General features: G+C 46.0%; 1 protein-coding gene and 1 long non-coding RNA gene across 3 annotated transcripts; one reads left to right on the top strand and one right to left on the bottom strand.

Annotated features, from left to right (window-relative positions):
• Positions 1–915: 915 nt before the first annotated feature.
• Positions 916–7,126, bottom strand: CYP2A7 (cytochrome P450, family 2, subfamily A, polypeptide 7). Its single transcript, NM_001048027.1, has 9 exons — positions 6,947–7,126; positions 6,505–6,667; positions 5,856–6,005; positions 5,467–5,627; positions 3,629–3,805; positions 2,998–3,139; positions 2,408–2,595; positions 1,645–1,786; positions 916–1,097 (listed from the first exon to the last, which is right to left on the bottom strand). Exons 1-9 carry the CDS (start codon positions 7,124–7,126, stop codon positions 916–918), a joined length of 1,485 nt encoding a protein of 494 aa, NP_001041492.1.
• Positions 956–19,482, top strand: LOC111090838. Of its 2 annotated transcripts, none has more exons than XR_005354621.1 (3): positions 956–1,125; positions 18,173–18,342; positions 18,866–19,482. It is a non-coding gene; the product is annotated as an uncharacterized LOC111090838 (long non-coding RNA). The 2 variants fall into 2 exon arrangements; XR_005354622.1 differs by lacking the exon at positions 956–1,125 and adding an exon at positions 16,726–17,670.
• The last annotated feature ends 1,445 nt before the right edge of the window (positions 19,483–20,927 follow it).

Below are 20,927 nucleotides of genomic sequence, written 5' to 3'. Positions count from 1 at the left end.
TCCATTCATCTATCAATGGATATTCAGATTGTCTATATAAAAATTTTGATCTTTTGGGGATCCCTGGGTGGCTCAGCAGTTTATCACCTACCTTTGGCCCAGGGTGTGATCCTGGGGCCCCGGGCTCGAGTCCCACGTTGGGCTCCTTGCATGGAGCCTGCTTCTCCCTCTGCCTGTGTCTCTGCCTCTCTCTCTCTCTCTGTGTCTCTCATGAATAAATAAATAAATAAAATCTTAAAAAATTTTTTATCTTTCTTCAGTGTTATGTAGCCTTCAGCATTTAAGTTCTGTGAATGTGTTGTTAGATCCTGTGCATGTGTTGTTAGATAGTTACGTATATTATTTTTTTGGAGTGACTGTAAATGGTATTGTGTTAATTTTGATTTCATAGAGTTCTTGCTAGTGTATAGAAAGCAACAACACAAAAAAAATTTGGTATGTTTAGTGACTTTGCTAAAGTCATTTATTAGGAGTTTTTTTTTTTGTTTTTTTGTTTTTTTGTTTTTTTTGGTCATTGTTGTAGATTCCTTGGGAATTATTTAAGATTTGCCACCTGTAAAATGGGCATAATCAGTTTTCTTTTGCATAGAAAATCATAATCATAATCAGTTTTCTTTTGCATGTGAGTTATAGGTGAAGTAAATGTGTTAACACTTTTGCATGGACCCGACAGAGAATATTTGCTCAATAATTTCCCTTCCTCTCATCCCACCTCTGAAGAATCTGTTTTCCAAGGTGAATAAAGCCCATTCCTTTCCTCTTCCTCTCCCATCCACTCTGCCCCTCCTATTTCATTAATCCACCTCCCTCCTGCTAGCCCCGCCCTCCAATAACCCCGCCCCTCTCAGTAGCCACGCCCCTGTACCTACCCCTGCTTTTCTCCCCCTACCAGCCCTACCCTCCCAAAGCCCTTGTTCAGCGGGGCTGGAAGCTCATGGTGTAATTTCGTGGGATGGTGGCTAAGCCCACGAGCTTGGGGGACACGTCGATGTCTTGGGGCAGCTGCGGGGACTTGAAGTGGAAGTTCTGCAAGATGGTGGTGAGGAAGAGAAAGAGCTCCATCCTAGCCAGGCCTTCTCCAAAACAGTATCGCTTTCCTGAAGACACAGAATGGGAGAGCTGGAGGTAAGGCCTGCTCTCACTGCCCTCTTGCCCCACTGTCCATCCCCAGCTGCATTACCCAGGGAGGAGGTGCTGCAATATCGTGGCCTGAGAGACTTTCAGAGACATCTCTAATCCTCTCTGAGCATCAGTTTCCCTTGCACAGGAGATGGGGGTGAGCTAGCAGTCTGTAGCAATGGGAAATTTAGATGCCCCTTCCCTCCAAGTATACACTCAGATATGGCTGCTGGGCTCTCATCTCCTCCCAAGGAACCTAAAGAAGAATGTAAATGACTCTGGACAAATCTCTGATTCACTAAGGGCTTTGATTTTTCTGCTTCTCTGAAACGGGTATGATCACCTCTATCCTTTTACTTGAGCTCAAGCAGTTATGATGGTTGCAACTGATGGGCTGCAAGGTAGAGCGTGAGAGGGACTTCCAAGCCTGAGAAAGACACCAGGCTACACCTTAGAGAGGGAGCTGGGATGAAGGAGGCCCTGTTGGTGGGAGCAGTGGCTTGGCAGCAGACAGTGGTCTCTTACCAATGGAGAAGGGCACAAAAGCATCACTCTTCTTAAACTGCCCCTTCTCATCCAGGAAGTGCTGAGGGTGGAAGTCTTGGGGGTTGGAGAAGAACTTGGCATCTCTCAGCACAGAGCCCAGCATAGGGAACACTTCAGTGCCCTGGTGAGAAGGAGAGAGGGATCTGATAAGGTAGAGTGGGGGTATTGTGTGCTGAAAGTGCATGGAGGTTGGAGGGACAATTGGAGTGCCCTAGGTGATGAGAAATGGGAGGTGTGGGAATGTGGGTGCTTAGAAGGAAGCTTGGCAGACATGGGGTTCATGTCTCCTGACAAGAGAAGTTTGAAAAGCACAGATTCTGTGTCTCTTAGGACAGAAGGTATGGGGGATGTGGAGCTCATGTCTTCCAAGGCAGGAAGTTGAAATGATATGGGTTCATGCTCCCAGAGACAGGAAGTTTGAGAGATATCAAGTTTGTGCCTCTCTAGGTGAGATGTCTGGAGGACATGAGATTCATGCTTTTGAGAGAGGAGGTCTAGAAATGAGATTCATGTCTTTTGAAAGAGAAATTTTGAGGACATGGGGTTCATATGCCCTGTGGCAGGAACTCTGGGGGAGATAAAGGATTCAAGAATCTGAGTGGGTGGGTTGAAGGGAAATGGTGGTTGGGGGAGTGTTTGATTGAGACAGTGGGACAGGGGCTGGGAAACTTCTAAGGGGAATGGGAGATGCTAGGTCACAAGGAGCAGGCTGGAGGTCCCTGTAGGCCAGACAGGAAAGTACCTTGGGGAGGAGAAACTCCCGAAACTTGGTGTCCTTGATGACTCTGCGGGCCAGACTCAAAGGGATTATGTCTCCAAATCTTTGGATCTCATGGATCACTGCCTCTGTGTAGGGCATCTTGGCCCTGTCCTCAAACTTGGGCTGACGGTTCTTACCAATCACCCGATCAATCTCCTCATGGACTTTGGCTGTGGGAGGAGGGGGAAAGTGTTTAGGTATCTGGGGGTCTCAGGGTGGGGATGATAGTCCAAATATGTATATCTATCTGTAACATGGATGTAGACCATTCAAACAGATCTTGGCCATAAACATTGTTGGTGAAGCATCCTATTCACCTGGTCTCAAGCTGTATGTGGTCTCACATACAGTTGGCTCGGCACAGAACTGCCAGTCAGTTCAGGTATTTTCAACATTTTCACAGCGAGTGAAACTCAGCTGATGCTTATCAGCAGAATATCACCTATAGCTGGATAACAGGGCATCCCTAGGGTCCTGGGCCCTGGGAAAGGTGGGGACATTACAGTGGACTCAGAGGAAGTGTTGGGATCTGTGGCCACTGTTTCACTGCCTGCCCCCCTTCCCTGGCTTACCCTCCACATCTGGGTGCTTCATGAGCAGCAGGAAGCCATACCGCAGAGTTGTACTGACTGTCTCAGTGCCCGCAAAGAAGAGGTTCAGTGTGGTCAACACCAGGTTCTTCAAGTGAAACTCCGTGTTGGGGTTGTTCTGCTCCTGCAGGGAGAGAGGGCTTCAGGCCAGACCCACTCCCCTCAGGGCCCTCAGAGCCCTTCCAGGATCTTTCCGTGTGGACCCACCTCTCTTAGATCCAGACCAGAGGTGGGGAGAGGACCTCAGTCCAGCCAAGGCTTTGTTCAGGCTGCTGGCTCTGCCCAAAACACCCTTCCACACTCTTTACCTGGCTGCCTATCTGTCCTTTACTCATCAGCGCAGGTGTCACAGTTTTATGGTAGGGAATATTAGAAGGAGAGGGATGCAGACAGCAAGCACACGGTACACAAGTGTTGCTTAATGGTTCACATGCAGGTCCTACCCATGGGCAAGTGCTCATAGATGGAGCAGCCAGGGTTATTACATTTGGGATGGTGAGGGTGTTATCAGGGGGATGATAAGAATGGGCCTCTGCTCTCCCCATCCCAGCCTGGTTTCCCTCTGCCTGGCTTTGCAGGCTGTCCGCAAAAGAGGAATGCTGCTGGGTTGTACCTCCTGCATGCGGATGAGGAAGGAGTCAATGAAGTCTCGAGGAGAGTTGGGGTCTAGTGTGCGTTGGTTCTGCTCCACCTTCTTGGTTATGAAGTCTTCCAGACCCTGCAGCTCCTTAATTGCCTGTTGCTGTGGCCCTGGCAGGTATTTTATCACTGAATGGAACATTTCACAGAGCTGAGGATGGGGAGAGAAGAAAGGACGGGAAGGACAGGAGTCAGTGGTTAGGTCCTGATAGGAGCACGACCTTTCTTGGGGCAAGGAAGGCAGTGGGTTAAAGGCACCTGTCCAAGTGTTTAGGTTATTTATGAGGCTTGATGGGAGGAGATATATACATTTTCATGTGAGTTCAGTGTGAGGGCTCCTGTCTCAGAATGTAGGTGAGAGGGGATCCCTGGGTGGCTCAGCGGTTTAGCGCCTGCCTTTGGCCCCGGGCGTGATCCTGGAGTCCCGGGATGGAGTCCCGTGTCGGGCTCCCGGGCATGGAGCCTACTTCTCCCTCTGCCTGTGTTTCTGCCTCTCTCTGTCTCTGTCTCTGTCTCTGTGTGTGTGTGTGTGTGTGTGTGTCTAGCATGAATAAATCAATCAATAAATAAATCTTTAAAAAAAAAAGAATGTAGGTGAAATGGATTGGGACACATCCAGGTTTCAAGTATTCAAGATTTGATGGGAGACACATATCTAGTTGTTTAAGCATTCATATGATCTCACAAGTTTGAGACAATTATTCATAGTGGATCTGAATTGAGGTCTTCTGTCTAGGTTTCAGGTATTAAGTGGGGCTGGTGTGCAGGTGTTTTAAATGTGGGTGGAGACATCTATTCATGTGTGTGAGTTATTCATATGGGCTGATAGGGGGCATATCTGCAGGTGTTTGAGTGAGCTGGATTGGGGGATACTTTTTCAGTGTTTGGGGATCAGTTTAACCAGGTGTGTTTACACATTTAGGGGACCATTACTGGAGTCTGTCATGATGTTTAGATATTTATCTGGGCTTGTAGGTGGCACTTACTAGCTATTCTAGTGGGCCAGTGTGGGACATCTATGTAAATATCAAATTATTTTAATGGGCTGGATTTTACAGCACCTGGTGTTTGGGTGTTTGGGAAATGGGCTGAGGTGGTTATTTGTCCAGGTGCTAAGATACTCAGACGGAAAGATGGAATATCTTAATAGGGAGCAACTATTAGATATTAAGGTTAGGTCGGGATGAGAACACCTACCCAGGTGAGAGAGCTGGTATGAGGATGTATTTCTTGTCTGCAGGCTCTGATGGTCTTCTTCTTTTTCTTTTCCTCGTTCTCTCCTCCCCTTCCCCTTTCCTCCTCTCGCCCCCTGAAGCCTCCTCTTGGAACTCCTCCTCCTCCTCCGAAGAGGCAGCGAACAGAAGAAGAGGAGACTTTCTGAGGCGGGCTCTTCGTCTTCTTCTGGTCTCCTTCTCCTTCTCCTTCTCCTCTTCCTCCTCCTCCTCCTCTTCTCCTCGTCCTCCATCTATTTCCACTTTACTGTCCCTTCCAACTCCTCTTCTTCCTATTCCTTCCCTCTCCTCCTTCCCTACCTCCTGTTCCTTCTCTTCCTCCTCTTTCTCCTTCTTCCCCTCTTCATTCTCCTCCTCCTCTTTTTTTTGGTGAGGATCTACTGTTGAGATATCCAGGTGTCTTTGGAAACTGGGTCCTGGACAAATGTCCTGGGTTCTGATGCAACGTTCAATTGTCCAAGAATGGGGGCTGTTTTTGAGAACACCCTACTAGAGGAGGATGCAGTTTGGGGCAGATGTTTTCCACGTGGGGGAGCATTTGGCAGTGGTAGTGTTGTAGAGCCAGATTGAGATCGGTTACCTGCCCCATAGATGTAGCTGTGAACTGGAAGCTCCCCAGCATCATACGCAGCAGTGACAGGAACTCTTTGTCCTCATAGTCAAAGCGATCCCCAAAAACAATGGAGCTGATGACATTGGACACTGTTCGGCTCAGGAAGAAGGTGGGATCGATGAAGGCACCTGGGGAATGGGTTGGGGGTGGGGAGAGACAGCAGTTTGGGAAAGCATCAACTGGGTGGTCTGATGCCAGCCTGAGAATTGGGGGAGGGCCCTGGAGTGAGGAGCCAAACTTCTAGCACAGGATCCCAGAGCCTGGATCCCTTCTCCCAATCCAGTCCCCTTCCTGGAGGAGAAAGCGCATGTCTGTGTGAGTGTAGCCCTCCTTCTCTCTCCCTCCTGCTCACTCACCTCGTGTGCCCTGGAGGGCCTCAATGAGGAAGCCTGCCTCCTCCTGAATGCGCTCTTCAATGCCGCGCTTTCCCACTCCAAAGTCCCGCAGGGTGGTGATGGAGAAGCGCCTGAGCTGCTTGGCCCGCTCCCCATTGCTAAACGTCACCCCTGGGGAGGGAGCATAGGGGTGAGAGGATGTGGGTAGGGGTGTGGACAGAGGTGGACAGAGGTAGTCAGAGAGCAAGAGGCAGGGAAAGATGGGTTGGGGAGCGATTGGTGGGGAGACAAGGAGAAATACAAGTCAGAGTTAGAGAAATACGGAAAGATTTAGAGACCAGGTTGGAAGAAAACAATCAGGAGAGAGTAAAGGACGCAGAGATGAATGACCTGGGTTCCAAGCAAGAGCTCCTCCCAAACCCAGAGGAAGAAGAGGCATGGGTGAGAGAGAACAGGGAGATAGGCCGAGAAGCAGGAGGAGTAGAGACACAGACACCCCGAGTCAAGCTAGAGAAGACCAGGGAGAGGCCACAATAACCAAGAACAGGACAGAGGGGAACAGGGGTAGAACTTGGCCATAGCTCTGGGCAGGCGAGTCAGGAGAAGAAGAGTGGAGAAATTGAGGCATCAAGTGTGCCTGACCATGGGCCCTCACCCAGAGCCCCCTTACCATAGCCTTTGAAGAGAGTGTCAAAGGTGGCCTGTGCGCCTCGCCCACTGAATTCTTCAGCCTGGTCCACCAGAGCTTCCTTCACCGCCTCGTATCCACACAGTACCACGACGCGCCTAGGCCCCAGGTGGATGGTGAACACAGGGCCATAGCGTTTGCTGATCTGATGGAGGTGGGAGTGCTTAGAGGCTGCAGCCCCCACTGGGACCTGGCCCTGAGAGCAGTCCTTACCTACTGCATGCATTCCCCCACATTCTGTTACTCAAGGGGCTGGACATCCCAAAATCTTCTCTTTCTTGTCCAGGACCCTGATGCCCAACCTGCACATTTCTACTTTCTTAAGAATGATTCAACCTTGCCCATCCCCTGCCTCAAAGTCCCAGATCAATTAAGCAAGCCCCCCAGCCCTACTCCATTCCACCCATTCATTATGTCCTGACACCTTCATGAAGGAATCAGACATCTGCTGTATGTTCAGCTGCAGATAGTTCCCGATGAAGGGCAATGGAGTAGGTCCTGGAGGGAGCTTCTCCAAGAGCTTCCACTGCCTCCTGACAGACATCAAGACCATTACTGTCAAGCAGGTGAGCAAAGCCACCAGAAGGATCCCTGAGGCCACCATGGTGGCACTGGGCAAGACGGTCAGATGGTGCTGGCTGGGGTGGTTTGCCTTTATACCACCTGGGAGAGAAGGGTGGACTTTGGTTCTGTTTGTTAATTGTGCCATTTCATTTCCCAGATATAGTGCCTCCCCACCTCCACCCCTGGACTCACAGCTGAGCTTGGGACAAGACAGCAAGTCAGAAGGATGGGACACCTGGGAGATTAACAGAGTGGAAGGACCCTTAGGAAGGGTCACCTGAAGTCTATAGACTTGGGTGAAGCAGTAAGCAAATTCTGATTCTTAAGATTTTGGAAATATGGATTCAGACTCCTGGACTTTGGATTTGAGGTAGAGTGAGAAGTGATCCAAAAATTATGGATTAGGGCATCTTTGGAGACAAGAATCCAGAGAATTGGGTTTCTGTTGGAATGGGACAGCATGTATGGTTGTAGATTTGGGGTTTTTTGAGGGAAGAGGGATGTATGGTTAAAGGCCATGGGATGAGAGATCCCAGGGACTGGATTTGAGGGTTTTGTGAGAGGGAGGACCCCTGTCTGTGATAGGGTTCCTGGGAGGAGGAGTATATGGGAGTCTGGCAGGATCAAAGAGTAGCACTTGCCCCAGGCTTTGCCCTGCCATTGCTTTGAACAGAGAATCCCTACCAGGACTTCAAAGCAAGGTCAGGATCAGTGTCCCTGCCTCTTTGTGATTGGGAAAGAGGTAGAAGTCCAGAGCCACATTTAAGTGGAACTTCCCTTAGTAAAGAAGAGTAACTTGTGGTCTGAGTGGCAGAGGGACTGGGCAAGACTTGGAAATAGTAATGACATCCACCAGTACAGTGCCCAAAAGTCCCAAGTGTCTCAAGGGGTGTAATTTACAGAAAGCCTCACTGGTTCTACCCAAGTCCCTGGGGAGCTCACTAGGATCATCATTCCCATTGTTGTTGTTAGTAGTGGGGTTACTAGTGTTCCCGATTTCGTATGTGAGATACTGAGGAGAGACAACAGAGAGTGGGCAGGGGCTCCTGTGCTTACTCCCCTTTCTGGGGCTGGGTTTCCCCCGCCAGTGGAAAGGGAGTACCTGAGAAGAGAAGGTGGAGGGGGAGGGCGTGTGAGGTCCCTTTGGGGTGATTGCAGATTCGGCAGGGCTGCTGGAGGCACACAGAGGGACCCACAGTGGGAGAGGTTTGGGAAAACTGAGTGGGGAGAGAGCCAAGCCCTGGAGACTGAGGGTGGGAGTGAGAACACATGGTGGCCTTGCTGTCCTTCCTCAGTGACCTTCTTTCTTAACAATAGGGCACTACCCTTGGGTGAGCACTAATTGTGAAGAGCCAGTGTGTGGATGTGTGAGCTCATGGACTCCTTCTAGCAGTGGGGCTTGTTCATATCATCTTCGTTTTGCTGTTCAGAAGAGCAAGCCTCTCTACTGGCACTTGCTTGAGGTCACACAGGTGGCAGGTAGGGAGCTGGGATTTGAACCCTGTCCTCTCCTACCTCCACTGACGGGCCTAGCCCACCGTGAGGGCCAAGTGGAGGCCAAGTGTAGCAAGGGGTGGCATGGGATTGGCATGTGTGAGTCAGTGGGTTAATGCCTGTGAAGTACATGGCAGTAAGTGCTAATAAACAGTTGCTAGTGCACAGAGATGCGCTAGCAACTTCTGCTGCTGGCATCATCTGGCCCCCAGTAGACACTAGCATTGAAAGCCAGTTGACACTGAGCTTGATACCAAGAGAACACTAACGAAGCCAGCCCTGGTGCCAGGAGGGTCTGACGGTAGGCCCTGGCGGCCACTGGGGCTGACTTCAGGGGGTCACAAGGGTGGCACCATGTAGCTCTGAAGCTGGTCCCAGCTGGCTCTGACATAAGCACCATGTGGGTCCTGGATTGATCTTTTGTGGGTCCCATAGGGCACGAGGCAGTATCTGATGGTCAAAACTTCCTCTCACCTGTTCAGATGCCAGAGCTAACTTTGGATGAGAGCAGGTGGGTGAGGTTGGCACTCAGACTGGCATGCTGCCGCTGAGCCTTAGTCCTCTGGGGCGGAAACAGAGGGCAGAGAACAAAGCAGAGATAGAAAAGTTGTTTGTTGGTGGTTTTTGTTTTGCTTTGTTTTGTTTTTGTTCATTGGCTAGGAATGTTTGTTGGTTTGTTTTCTTTTTTTTTTTTTATTTTTTTTTTAAATTTTATTTATTTATGATAGTCACAGAGAGAGAGAGAGAGGCAGAGACACAGGCAGAGGGAGAAGCAGGCTCCACGCACCGGGAGCCCGATGTGGGATTCGATCCCGGGTCTCCAGGATCGCGCCCTGGGCCAAAGGCAGGCGCCAAACCTCTGCGCCACCCAGGGATCCCGGTTTGTTTTCTTTTTTTAAGATTTTATTTACTTATTTGAGAGAGAACGTACACACAAAAGTAGGCAGATAGCAGGGAGAATGAGAAGCTGCTGATGTGAAGCTAATCTTAGGACCCCAGGATCATGACCTGAGGTGAAGGCAGATGCTTAACCATCTGAGCCACCCAGGTACCCCTGTTTGTCATGAAAAGCATGGCTGGACTATTAGCACAAGCCTGGCAAGTGTCAGTTCCCCTAATCCCAACCAGCAGGTTGCACAGCAGTTAAGAGCACAGTAAAGGCGTGGATTGGAATCCCTTACCCGTTCTTGCAGTGGGACCTTGAACAACTCACCTCATCTCTCTGAGCCTCCTGAGGCCAATGACAGGACCTGCCTCTTCCCCCATTATGGGAAGAGTCAGTGGGTTAATGGCTGTGAAGTACATGGCAGTAAGTGCCAATAAGTAATAGCTATTCCTATTAATCTTCAGGATGAAGGACATGAGGAAGCAGTTCTCTAAACCCCCTTCTGGACTTTATGTTCTCTGGTCTGAAGTTCTGAATACTTCCCCTTTGGGAAAGGGGGAAGGAAGAGAAAGCCTTGTGGGAATCTGCCTGCCCTTCTTTCTGGGGCACAGCTGAGCCTTTCTCCTGGAGCTTCGAATGGAGCTTTGACCTCAGAGGTGGCCTCCTGGAGGGACGGTGGAGTGTGAGGAGGGTGCATCAGGGGCAAACCCTCAGGTTGTTTGGGGGTTGATGGGGGCACAGCACCTTGCCCATCCATATCTTTGTGTCTCCTGCAAGTCAGCCTTTCAGCCCTCTTGTGTGCTTCTGGATCTTTCTGTTCATGCCAGTGTGTGCAGCAGGTTCTCCTGGAGGCCTGTGTCATGTTTCTTCTTATTTATACATCTGTATATGTGTGTCATTCTGGGCACATGCTGGGGGGTCTCTGCCCGTCTGAGTGCACGTATGTATCAGCATGTCCATGTTGATACCTGTATTGATGAACACCCCTGTCTTTGTGGAGTGTGCATGCGCACACAAAAGGGTATCCATACCTGTTTATGTCTAGACGTGTACACCTGTGTGAGCTTATGACAGGGTGCGTGTGTGCAGGCCAGTGTGCCTGAATGCACACCAGTCTCTGTATCTGTTTGTGAGCAACTGAGTACATGCTTTGCAGTATGCCTCTTGGAGGGCGTCTGCATGTGTGTCTGTGTGTCCACCCTGACGTCTGACTGTTCATTCACATGTGTATGTATGCACGTAGTGCTGGTGACTATGTATGTATGTGTGTGGTTGGGCATTCTGGCATGAGATGTAGGCATGTGGGCCACGCTATGTACAGTGTCTGAAATCTGCTTGTGCCTGTGTTTGCTTTCAAACACAACCCTGGCCCAGCTCCATTTCCCTCCTGAAAAACCAAGTATCTCTTTTTTCCAGGGTATTGCCTCTCTCAGTTTTCAAAGGTCACAGTAGACAGAAAAGGCCTGCATGTGATAGGTGTGTCCTGAGAGTATTCTGAGGATCAACTCAAATATCCACTCTGAAAATTCTCTCTCCCACGGTGTCCCCCAGCCTCTTAAGCCTTCAATACACTTAAGCCATTCATCTGACCTACGCTCAGTCAACTGGTCATTCTGTGCCAGCCTGTGCTGAGGGATGCTGAGGACACAGGGGTGACCCTGGGCCATGCCCTCATGAAGCTCTCACTCCACAGGGGAGAAAGAGTAGCCACAAGTCAGTGAAGCTCAGGATGTACAGGGCTGGTGTGAGAAGGCACCGACAGAAGGGTCAGGGGAGGGCAGGGAAGACAGGTCAACGTGGGCACAGGGACACAGAAAGGTCAGGGCAGGTCAGGTAAAGTCATCAGAGGGATGGAGACCTAGGCAGAGGGGTCAGGATGGGGATGGTGGAGCAGACAGAGGGATCAGGATGGGGATGGGGGGCACAGGCATCTGTAGGGACCCAGAAATGGCATTTGCTTCAAACTTGTATGTTCAGGATGAGCCACTAGAGGACTAAATAAGAGTTTTTGAGGCAGGAGGGGGAGATTAGGGAGGGAGCATGCTGGGCAGAGGAATCCAAGTGCCAAGGCAGGGGAGCATGGTCAGGTGCTGTTAGGCTAGAAGGATCTGGGCTGGGCAATGATGAGGCTGTAGTCATCAGCAGGAGTCAGACCTGCTGGACCTTATGCGACTTGGTGGGGAGTGTAGACTCTGTCCTAAGATGATGGGGAGCCCCTGAAAGGTCTTAGGCAGGGGAACAAAATGTTCAAATTTGAGTTTCAGGGAGATTGTTCAGATTTTTGGAGATGAGACTGCAGGTCCAAAGACACAGAAGTGGCTTCTATAGGCTCCAGGGCACAGAGGACATGGCCATGAGCATGGGGAGGAGGCGTGATTTGGAAAATATACAGAAGGAAGAACCTATTCTTACTTGGTTATGTGTTGGCTGTGCGAAGGAGGAGGCCAGTGTGGGGGTAGATGGTAATGTTGTCTATTGGTTTGGGGACACAGATCAGGAGCAGGTTTGAGGAAGGAGATAATGAGTTCCATTTTAGACATGGTGGGAACTGGGCACAATCCCTTCTTCTAGGGATTTCTTAGACTAGTGGGACAGCAGACCCTGATAAACTAAAGTCTTCAATGTTCCTATTAGTATTCATTAGTAATTATTTGTAATGATTGAGTACTTGGGATTGAGGATTGGGAGGGCTTCCTAGAGGTGGTATCATTTGATCTGAGTCTTGCAGGATGGGTTTCACAAGTGGGGGATGAAAGAGGGCAGGGCAGAGAGACTCTGGCAAGCCACATTTAGGCTTGTGAGATGATGGGACAGAGCAGACATATGTGACTGCTACACCCCCTGCTCCCTCTGCCAACCTCACCAGTTAACTTGCTGTCTTCTACCCCTTATCCTGACCCAAAACTCTCAGGAAAACTTGGCTCATGCCCACAAATGCAGCTGAAATCTATGACCTCTCCCAAATGAGAATGTTTTTTCTAATTGAAGTGAAGGGGTGCCTGGCTGGCTCAGTCAGTAGAGCATGCAACTCTTGATCTTAGGGGTTGTGAGTTCAAGCTCCACATTGGATGTATGGCTTAAATAAATAAAAACGTAAGTTAAAAAAAAATAAATAAACAAATATTTATTTATTTTTAAAGATTTTATTTATTTATTCATGAGTGACACACACACACACACACAGAGAGAGAGAGAGAGGCAGAGAAACAGGCAGAGGGAGAAGGAGGCTCCATGCAGGGAGCCCGACGGGGGACTTGATCCTGGGACCCCAGGACCACACCCTTGGCCGAAGGCAGGCGCCAAACCACTGAGCCATCCAGGGATTCTCCCAACAAATATTTATTAAAAAATGAACCTTTTCAATGGAAACAGTTCAGTGGCATTTAGTACATTCATGGAGTTGAAAAACCAGCCACCTCCAATAGTTCTAAAACATTCCCAAGTGAGAATCTGAGGGAAGCCTTCTTGGTTCAAATGTAAATGCTTGTATTGCTGATAATGATAGCATTCAGTGAGAGCTTATTATCTTACTGTGTGAAGCATCTTATAAGCATTGTCTTTTTAAAGCCTTCACAGCAAGCCTGCACTCCCAGTTGCAGATGAGTTAAACAAGACCCAAAGAGATGGAAGTGAGTTGTTTGGGGCTCCATGGCTGATCCATGGCTGAGCCTGGCATGGGCTTGTGTTGACTCTAGATTTCATGCTCTTAATCACCACTCTGGACTGCCAAACCTCACCTTGATTCTTTTTTTTTTTTTTTCACCTTGATTCTTTATGAGACATCAGGAAACTGTTCCTGATAATCCTGTGGTTCTTGAAATGCTTCCCTATAAGCCTAAAATAGAAAATTCTGAGTGTGAAATAAGAAATAAAAATAAAAGTTCTTTCAATAGGAGGGAGACTTGACCTTCTGTTGAGTTGGCATTCTTTGGAAGAGTAACCAAATACCCAGCCAAGCAGAGTCACCGCAGTGAGGCAGAGACTGAGCAGAACAAGGAGTTTGGCTGGAAAATGAAGTGTTTGTGTTCAGGTTTCAGGTGGTAGCAAAGATCAGGGTGGGCTGGGGGAGTGTGGCTGAAATGGGGTCAGCGGAAAGTCAAGGAGCAGAAGAAAGCAAGCTCCTTTCTTTCAGGTTGTTGGGACAGCTCATGCCTGTGGAGATGGGCAAAAGACACAGTCATGTCACAGAAAAGGAAATATAAATGGCCCATAAAGTATGGAAAGATACTTAACCTTACTAATAATCAGGCAAATTAAAAACTATAATCAAATTGAGACACCGTTTTGGTGGCCACTAAATCAGCAAATTCTGAAAGTGTCTGATAATGGCAACTGATGGATATGGCAGGATGGAAACTCTTTTCACAGAGGGTAGAACTATAAATTATGTGATGTTGGAAAAGTTTGCTTTACTAAGGAAATTTGACTCAATCTTCCTCCTACATGTATATATCCTGAAGATATTTGTGTAAGTTTGCACCAGGAAATGTATAAAAATATCATGAAATCATGGAATCAGAAAAGATCCCGAATAGCCAGAGGAATATTGAAAAAGAAAACCAGAGCCAGAGGCGTCACAATGATGGATTTCAAGTTGTACTACAAAGCTCTGATCATCAAGACAGTGTGGTATTGGCACAAAAATAGACACCTAAATCAATGGAACAGAATAGAGAACCCAAAAGTGGACCCTCAACTCTATGGTCAACTAATATTTGACAAGGCAGGGAAGAATATCCACTGGAAAAAGGATAGTCTTGGGGATCCCTGGGTGGCTCAGCAGTTTGGTGCCTGCCTTCGGCCCAGGGCGTGATCCTGGAGTCCCGGGATAGGGATATCGAGTACCGCATTGGGCGTCCTGCATGGAGCCTGCTTCTCCCTCTGCCTCCATCTCTGCCTCTCTCTCTCTCCCTCCCTCCTCTCTCTCTCTCTCTCTCTCCCCCCCCCCCCCCGTCATGAATAAATAAATAATCTTAAAAATAAAAGGACAGTCTCTTCAATAAATGGTGTTGGGAAAATTAGTCACATGCAGATGAATGAAACTAGACCATTTTCTTATACCACACACAAAGATAAACTCAAAATGGTTGAAAGATCTAAATGTGAGACAATCCATCAAAATCCTAGAGAACACAAGCAACAACCTTTTTGAACTTGGCCACAGTAACTTCTTGTAAGATACATCTATGAAGGCAGAGGAAACAAAAGCAAAAAATGAACTATTGGGACTTAATCAGGACAAAAAGCTTCTGCACAGCAAAAGCTAACAAAACTAAAAGACAACCTACAGAATGGGAGAAGATATTTGCAAATGACATATCAGATAAAAGGCTAGTATCCAAGATCTATAAAGAACTTATTAAACTCAGCTGCCAAGAAACAAACAATCCAATCATGAAATGGACAAAAGACATGAACAGAAATCTCACCAAAGAAGACATATACATGGCCAACAAGCACGAGAAAATGCTCTGTGTCACTTGCCATCAGGGAAATACAAATCAAAAATGTAATGAGATACCACCTCACACCAGTGAGAATGGCGAAAATTAACAAGACAGAAAACAAATGTGGAGAGGATATGGAGAAGGGGGAACCCTTTTGTACTGTTGGTGGGAATGCCAGCTGGTGCAGCCACTCTGGAAAACAGTGTGGCGGTTCCTCAAAAAGTTGAACATAGAGCTACCCTATGACCCAACAATTGCACTGGTGGGGATTTACCCCAACGATACAGATGCAGTGAAATGCCAGGACACCTAGACCCCAATGTTCATAGCAGCAATGTCCACAATAGCCAAACTGTGGAAGGAGCCTCAGTGTCCTTGGAGAGGTGAATGGATAAAGAAGATGTGGTGTATATATACAATGGAATATTATCCAGCCATCAGGAAGGACGAATACCCACCATTTGGTTCAGTGTAGATGGAACTGGAGAGTATTATGCTGAGTGAAGTAAGTCAGTCGGAGAAGGACTATCATCATATGGTTTCACTCATACTGGGAATGTAAGAAATAGTGAAAGGGATTATAAGGGAAAGGAGGGGAACTGAGTGAGAAAAATTAGAGAGGGAGACAAACCACAAGAGACTCCTAACTGGGAAACAAACAAAGGGTTGCAAAAGGGGAGGTGGGCAGGGGGTTGGGGTAACTGGATGAAGGGCACTGAGGAGGGCCCTTGATGGGATGAGCACTGGGTGTTATACTATATGTTGGCAAATTGAACTTCAATAAAAAATAAAAAGCATCATGAAACCACTCCAAATGCCCATCAACAATAGGCTGGACAAATAGACTATGATATTTTCATAAAGTGGGCTCATTCCAATGGTATATTTATCCATAAATAAAAATGAATTACAGCCATACAAAACAACATGGAATTGTAGAAACAATATTGAGCAGGGGGGAAATCACAGAAGAATATGTATCCTATGATTCTGTTTATGTAAAGTTTAAAACAGGTAAAACTAATGTAATATCACCATGTATTAAGGATGATTCATATGTGGGAAAACTTTAAAGAAGGACAAGAGAATGATAAATAGTAATTTCAGAATGGAAATTGTTTATCAGGGAAGGCAAGAGATATGATTGGAAAGGGACAGAGTGGATTTCTAAAGTTGTAATGTTTTATTTCCTGGGTGAAGAAAGTGTTCATTTTCTTTTCTTGAAAAAGTTCTTGTATATTTTATACAATAATTAGTATGTATGATAGGTGTAGTGGGTTGAATGGTGGCCCTTAAAAGGTATGTCTTGTGTTCTAATATCCAGATCTTGTGAATGTTACCTTGTTTGGAAGAAAGACTTTGCAGGTGTAATTAATTTAAGGATCTTGAAATGAGGAGAACATTGTGGATTATTTGAGTGGGCCATAAATCCAATGACAAGTTTCTTTATAAAAGAAAGGCAGAGAGAGGGATGAGACAGACAGAATTGAAGACAGAAACACAGAGGAGGAGGCAATGAGAAGACAGGAAAAGATTGGAGTGATGTAGCTAACAAGTTGAGGACTGCCAGGGGTTGCAGGCAGCTGGTGGAAGCTAGACCAGAGGCTTGCAATGCATTATGGCAGTCTTAAGAACTCATTCAGTAAGCTTTGCTGAAAAAACCATTTAAAAACTAGACAATAATAAATATATGTATGTTGTTGGGCATCTCTATTCTCTTTTGTTTATTTTCTAAATATTTAATTTTTATTTTTTTAGAGAGAGAGAGAGAGAGAGAGAGTATGCATGGGGCGAAGGGGAGAGAGACTCCCAAGCAAGCTCCAGGCCCATCAGGGTTCAATTCCACAACCCCAGAATCAAGACCTGAGCCAAAATCAAGAGTTGGACACTCAACTGACTGAGCCACCCAGGCATCCCTGTTCTCTTTTGTTTTAAATTGAATGACTTTATTACTTTTTTTCCTTAATGTTGAAATGATACACACTGGTTATTAAAGTAATTTAAACAACACAGAAAAGGCTAAAGAAAAAAGTAAAACTCAGAGTAAGTTATCCTTCAGAAACATTTGCTCCTTCTCCACATCCTCATGGATAGAGTGTATGTCTTCACATTTTGACCTTGGGTGTGGCCCAGTGACTTGCTTTGAGTTACAGATGTGGAGTGATCAAAGATATGAAAGGCATTTGTATAGTTGAATTTTCACTCCTGCATCTCTGCCATCACCATGAGAACGGGGCGGGGCTAGGCCACTGGGCATGAGGAAGTGATGGCCATAGGGAGGAGAGCCACCTAGCCAAGCTGAGCCCATATTGACAAACCCCCAGCTAACCCTCAGAAACCCAAGTTCAATAAATACTTATCCTGGAATGAAATATTGTGCTTTGTTACCCAGGAAAAGGTAAGCAGGTCAACCCTAAATCCCCTCTCATAGATATAAGACTTTCTATTTAGATGAACTCTCTTCCAGAACTTCCTGAGTGCACATAAATATATGTTAGTACACAATTACATTTACTGTTCCCTTTGCCTGAAACCTTGTTCCCCAGCATCTTGTGACAGGCTGCTTCATAATATTCAAGGTTCATCTGAAGTTGGGTTTCTTTTCTTTTGCAGTTTCATTTATAATTGACGTGTAGCACTGTGTAAATGGAAGATGTACTACATGATGATTTGGTGCACATATATACTGCAAAATTATGGGGACTAGGATAGAGCAAATTAACACATTGCCCCATATAATCACTATTTTCTTTGGTGGTAAGAGCATTCAAGATTTATTGTCTTATCAACTTTCAAGTATGTAATGTAATGTACTGTTAAGTGTAGCCACAATGCCATACATAAGATCTGCAAAACTTGCTTGTCTTATAACTGGAAGTTTGTACCTTCTGATCAACATCTCCCCATTTCCCCTGGTCTCCAGCTTCTGGAATCACCAGTCTAACCCATGTTTCTAGAAACTGGGCGTTTTTAGATTCCACATGTAAGTGAGATCATGCAATATTGATCTTTCTCAGAGTAAACCCTAATGAAACTATGGACTGGAATTAATAACAAGGTAGCAAAACTCCCTCATCAATTGTGATTTCTTCTCACTAGCTACATTCCAAGCACTCACTTGTCACATATAGCTAGTGGCAATCATGCTGGACAGCGCAGATCTAGAGGAAGACTAAGTAACACCTCCACTCCTGTTCTCTTGGCCAATATGGGAAAGGGAAGTTTGTGATTAGGTATCATTAAAGTCATTTTTTTTCAGTGGTTAAAGAAAGTCTTGGTAGCTCACCCCTTGGGAGTGGTGATGTGGTCATCCTCTTTCAACGAGTCTGTTTTGCACACCCCTCTTACATTGGGAGAGTTCATTAATGCTCAGAATGTTGAAGTGGAGGGAAGAAACCCCAGCTGCTGAGAACCAAGAAAGTTGCTCAGGTAATATCTCCTTTTCACTTATTATTATACCAAGTGGAAAATAAAAGAGACTTTGTTGAAACATTTTTAGTAGTTTTTTTCAAGTTCTAGATCTTTTTCTTATTGGAGGAAAAGCACAGATTAATTTAGTTTCGGCTTGGTAAGAAAAATGGAGTCTTCTGTTTGTCCAAATATTTCCAGAAGATAGTTTCATAACACAAATATTACACTACAAATTATGATGTAATTCTACGTGTCTAAATTTCAGTTTTGACTTTTTATTTGTTGCTTAGTATCTTATTGTATGAGATATTTCAGTCCCCTATAGATGGATGTTGGAAGAGCCTGTCTCAACATGCAGTCTTTTTTTTTTTTTTTTTACATGCAGTCTTTTGACCTCCGGTCAGTATAAAATGATTCTTGGGCTTGGACGCTTCCTTACTAAGAGATAGGGAGCCTAAATAGCTTGTGCTGGGCTTATCACTTTGGCTAGGAATATCTGTTTCTGTTTAAGTTCAATGAATACTCCTTTGTTCTGCTTAAGCATGTGTCAGATGACCGCTGGCCAACCCCACTGCTGTATCTGTCTCTACTGGATGGGGACAAGGTCTTTCCATATGGCACAAGAGAGGTGAACCAGAGGTGAATCGTCTTGTATCACCTGCTAGAAGACATCTGCTGGCCATCGGGGATGAATGGGCATCTTAATGTCTCTCCTCTATGTCAATTCACCATTGTTCCATCCAGTACTTGACTGCACCGTATTTTCCTTAGCAACTCTGATACCAAGATTCAGTTGGCAAATGTGTTGTTTGGACTTTTATTCTTGGTGGTTGTCATGGCAATGGTTTTTCCTAATGTTCATGTAGTTGAGTCCTTTCCTGAGATTGGTAACCAGTGCATGGTGTTCTGCTCCCTTGGGATTGATAACCAATGCATGCTGCTCTGTTAGAAAATGCATATGTGGATTATTTATTTTTGTCTTTATAAACACAGTTGAAACAAACATTCTTGTGTTTCCATCTTTGCACATTTTTCTGAAGTATAACTGTTGGGTTAAAATGTATGTACAGAGAAGATATTTCTAAAACCAGAGATAATTAGACAAATCACCAAAAATTAGAATTTTATTTCAAAAGTAGTAATTTCATTATTTTTTTAAAAACCTGAATCCAAAAAAAAAAAAAAAAAAAAAACCTGAATCCAAGGACAAATGCACGATGAAATCTCTTTACCCAAAACCAAGAATAAAGGTCAGCATCTTCTTTGCATGACAGGTTTATAGAACCAATGAGAAAAGTTCTAAATATAGAGTAGGTACATGGGTGAAGGATATAAACTAACAACTCATAAAAGTAGAAATGCAAGAATACACACACAAAAGTCCTCATTACTAATCAAAGAGACAAAAACTTAAACCATAGTGTATCACCTTTTCTTGATCATTCAATTGACAAATTTTGAGAACAATACATATGTCTCATAAGGGAGCAGTATGGAAAGTTCAGGTAAGGAAATGATAAATACCAAACATGAAGGTGGTAAGGATAGTGACAGATATGGATAGCAAGAGCCTTTCACACATGACAGAGTTCAAATCTCAAGATCTCCTGGATGATTCCATAAAGAATTCAATTTGTTGGGCAGCCCGGGTGGCTCAGCGGTTTAGTGCTGCCTTCAGCCCAGGGTGTGATCCTGGAGACCCGGGATCAAGTCCCATGTTGCGCTCCCTGCATGGAGTCTGTTTCTCCCTCTGCCTGTGCCTGTGCCTCTCTCTCTCTCTTTGTCTCTCATGAATAAAATCTTTAAAAAAAGAATTCAATTTGTTTTTATTGATGATCCATCTAACTACCCAAGGGCAGAACCAGCCTCTAATAGCTGCCAGCTCATCAGCAGCCCACTCAAGAAAAGAAAAACAAAGTTCAGAGTCCCCACATTGTGTAACTTTTCCATCTGCCTCTATCACCTTTCTGTTATATAACTCTAGTCTTTGCCTTTGTTAGATGAAACCCATCTAATTACTGGTTTTCCTTGAGACCAGTAAGTAACATGCTGGACTGTGAGCCATGTGGCTAGTGACTGGCTGTATCCTGATTACCTTAGTGTCAGTAGATCCCAACAGTATGTAGGACTGAAGAAGGAATGTGTCTGGAATCACTGGGTGGCTTGTTACCCTGGGGATGTCTCCTCATGAAAGAAAGTAAAGAGCCTTTGAGGGTCTACAGCTCTTCTGTACTTCACATATTTCATGTATTGGACTTGCACACAGGAATATTTGGCATGGGATTTTCACAGCTAAGAATGTGTAATGACCCTTGGACTATATACTTGCTAGGTGAGTTGATAGCTCTAAAACTACTCATGGAAAGAGCAGTAGGGCTATAGTGATGTGTGTTTGTGTATCTATGTCTGTGGTAAGCATGGAGACGTGTATCCCAATCCCCCTTCAAGAAGAATTTACCGTTCAGCTGCAAGGAGAGCAGTAAGCTGAAAGCCTCCCGCTCCAGCACCATCAGGATCTACCTTAGCTTGGAGCAGAGTCCACGCTCTTCCAAGGAAGCCCCAGCCAGTGACTGAAGACAGTTGGGGCATGGGGCATGACCATT

This window comes from Canis lupus, chromosome 1 (assembly GCF_011100685.1).
Source record: "Canis lupus familiaris isolate Mischka breed German Shepherd chromosome 1, alternate assembly UU_Cfam_GSD_1.0, whole genome shotgun sequence".
Classification (NCBI taxonomy): Eukaryota; Metazoa; Chordata; class Mammalia; order Carnivora; family Canidae; genus Canis; species Canis lupus.
Note: the sequence above shows the minus strand (reverse complement) of the source record. Positions and strands in the feature narration are given on the sequence as shown.

Coding starts and splice junctions, on each gene's coding strand:
- CYP2A7 (NM_001048027.1), bottom strand. CDS start 7,126: ATGGTGGCCTCAGGGATCCTTCTGGTGGCTTTGCTCACCTGCTTGACA. Junction 6,006..6,504: donor CACTCTCTTCAAAGGCTATG/GTAAGGGGGCTC, acceptor CTCCCTCCCCAG/GGGTGACGTTTAGCAATGGG. Junction 1,787..2,407: donor GGGAGTTTCTCCTCCCCAAG/GTACTTTCCTGT, acceptor CCTTCTCACCAG/GGCACTGAAGTGTTCCCTAT.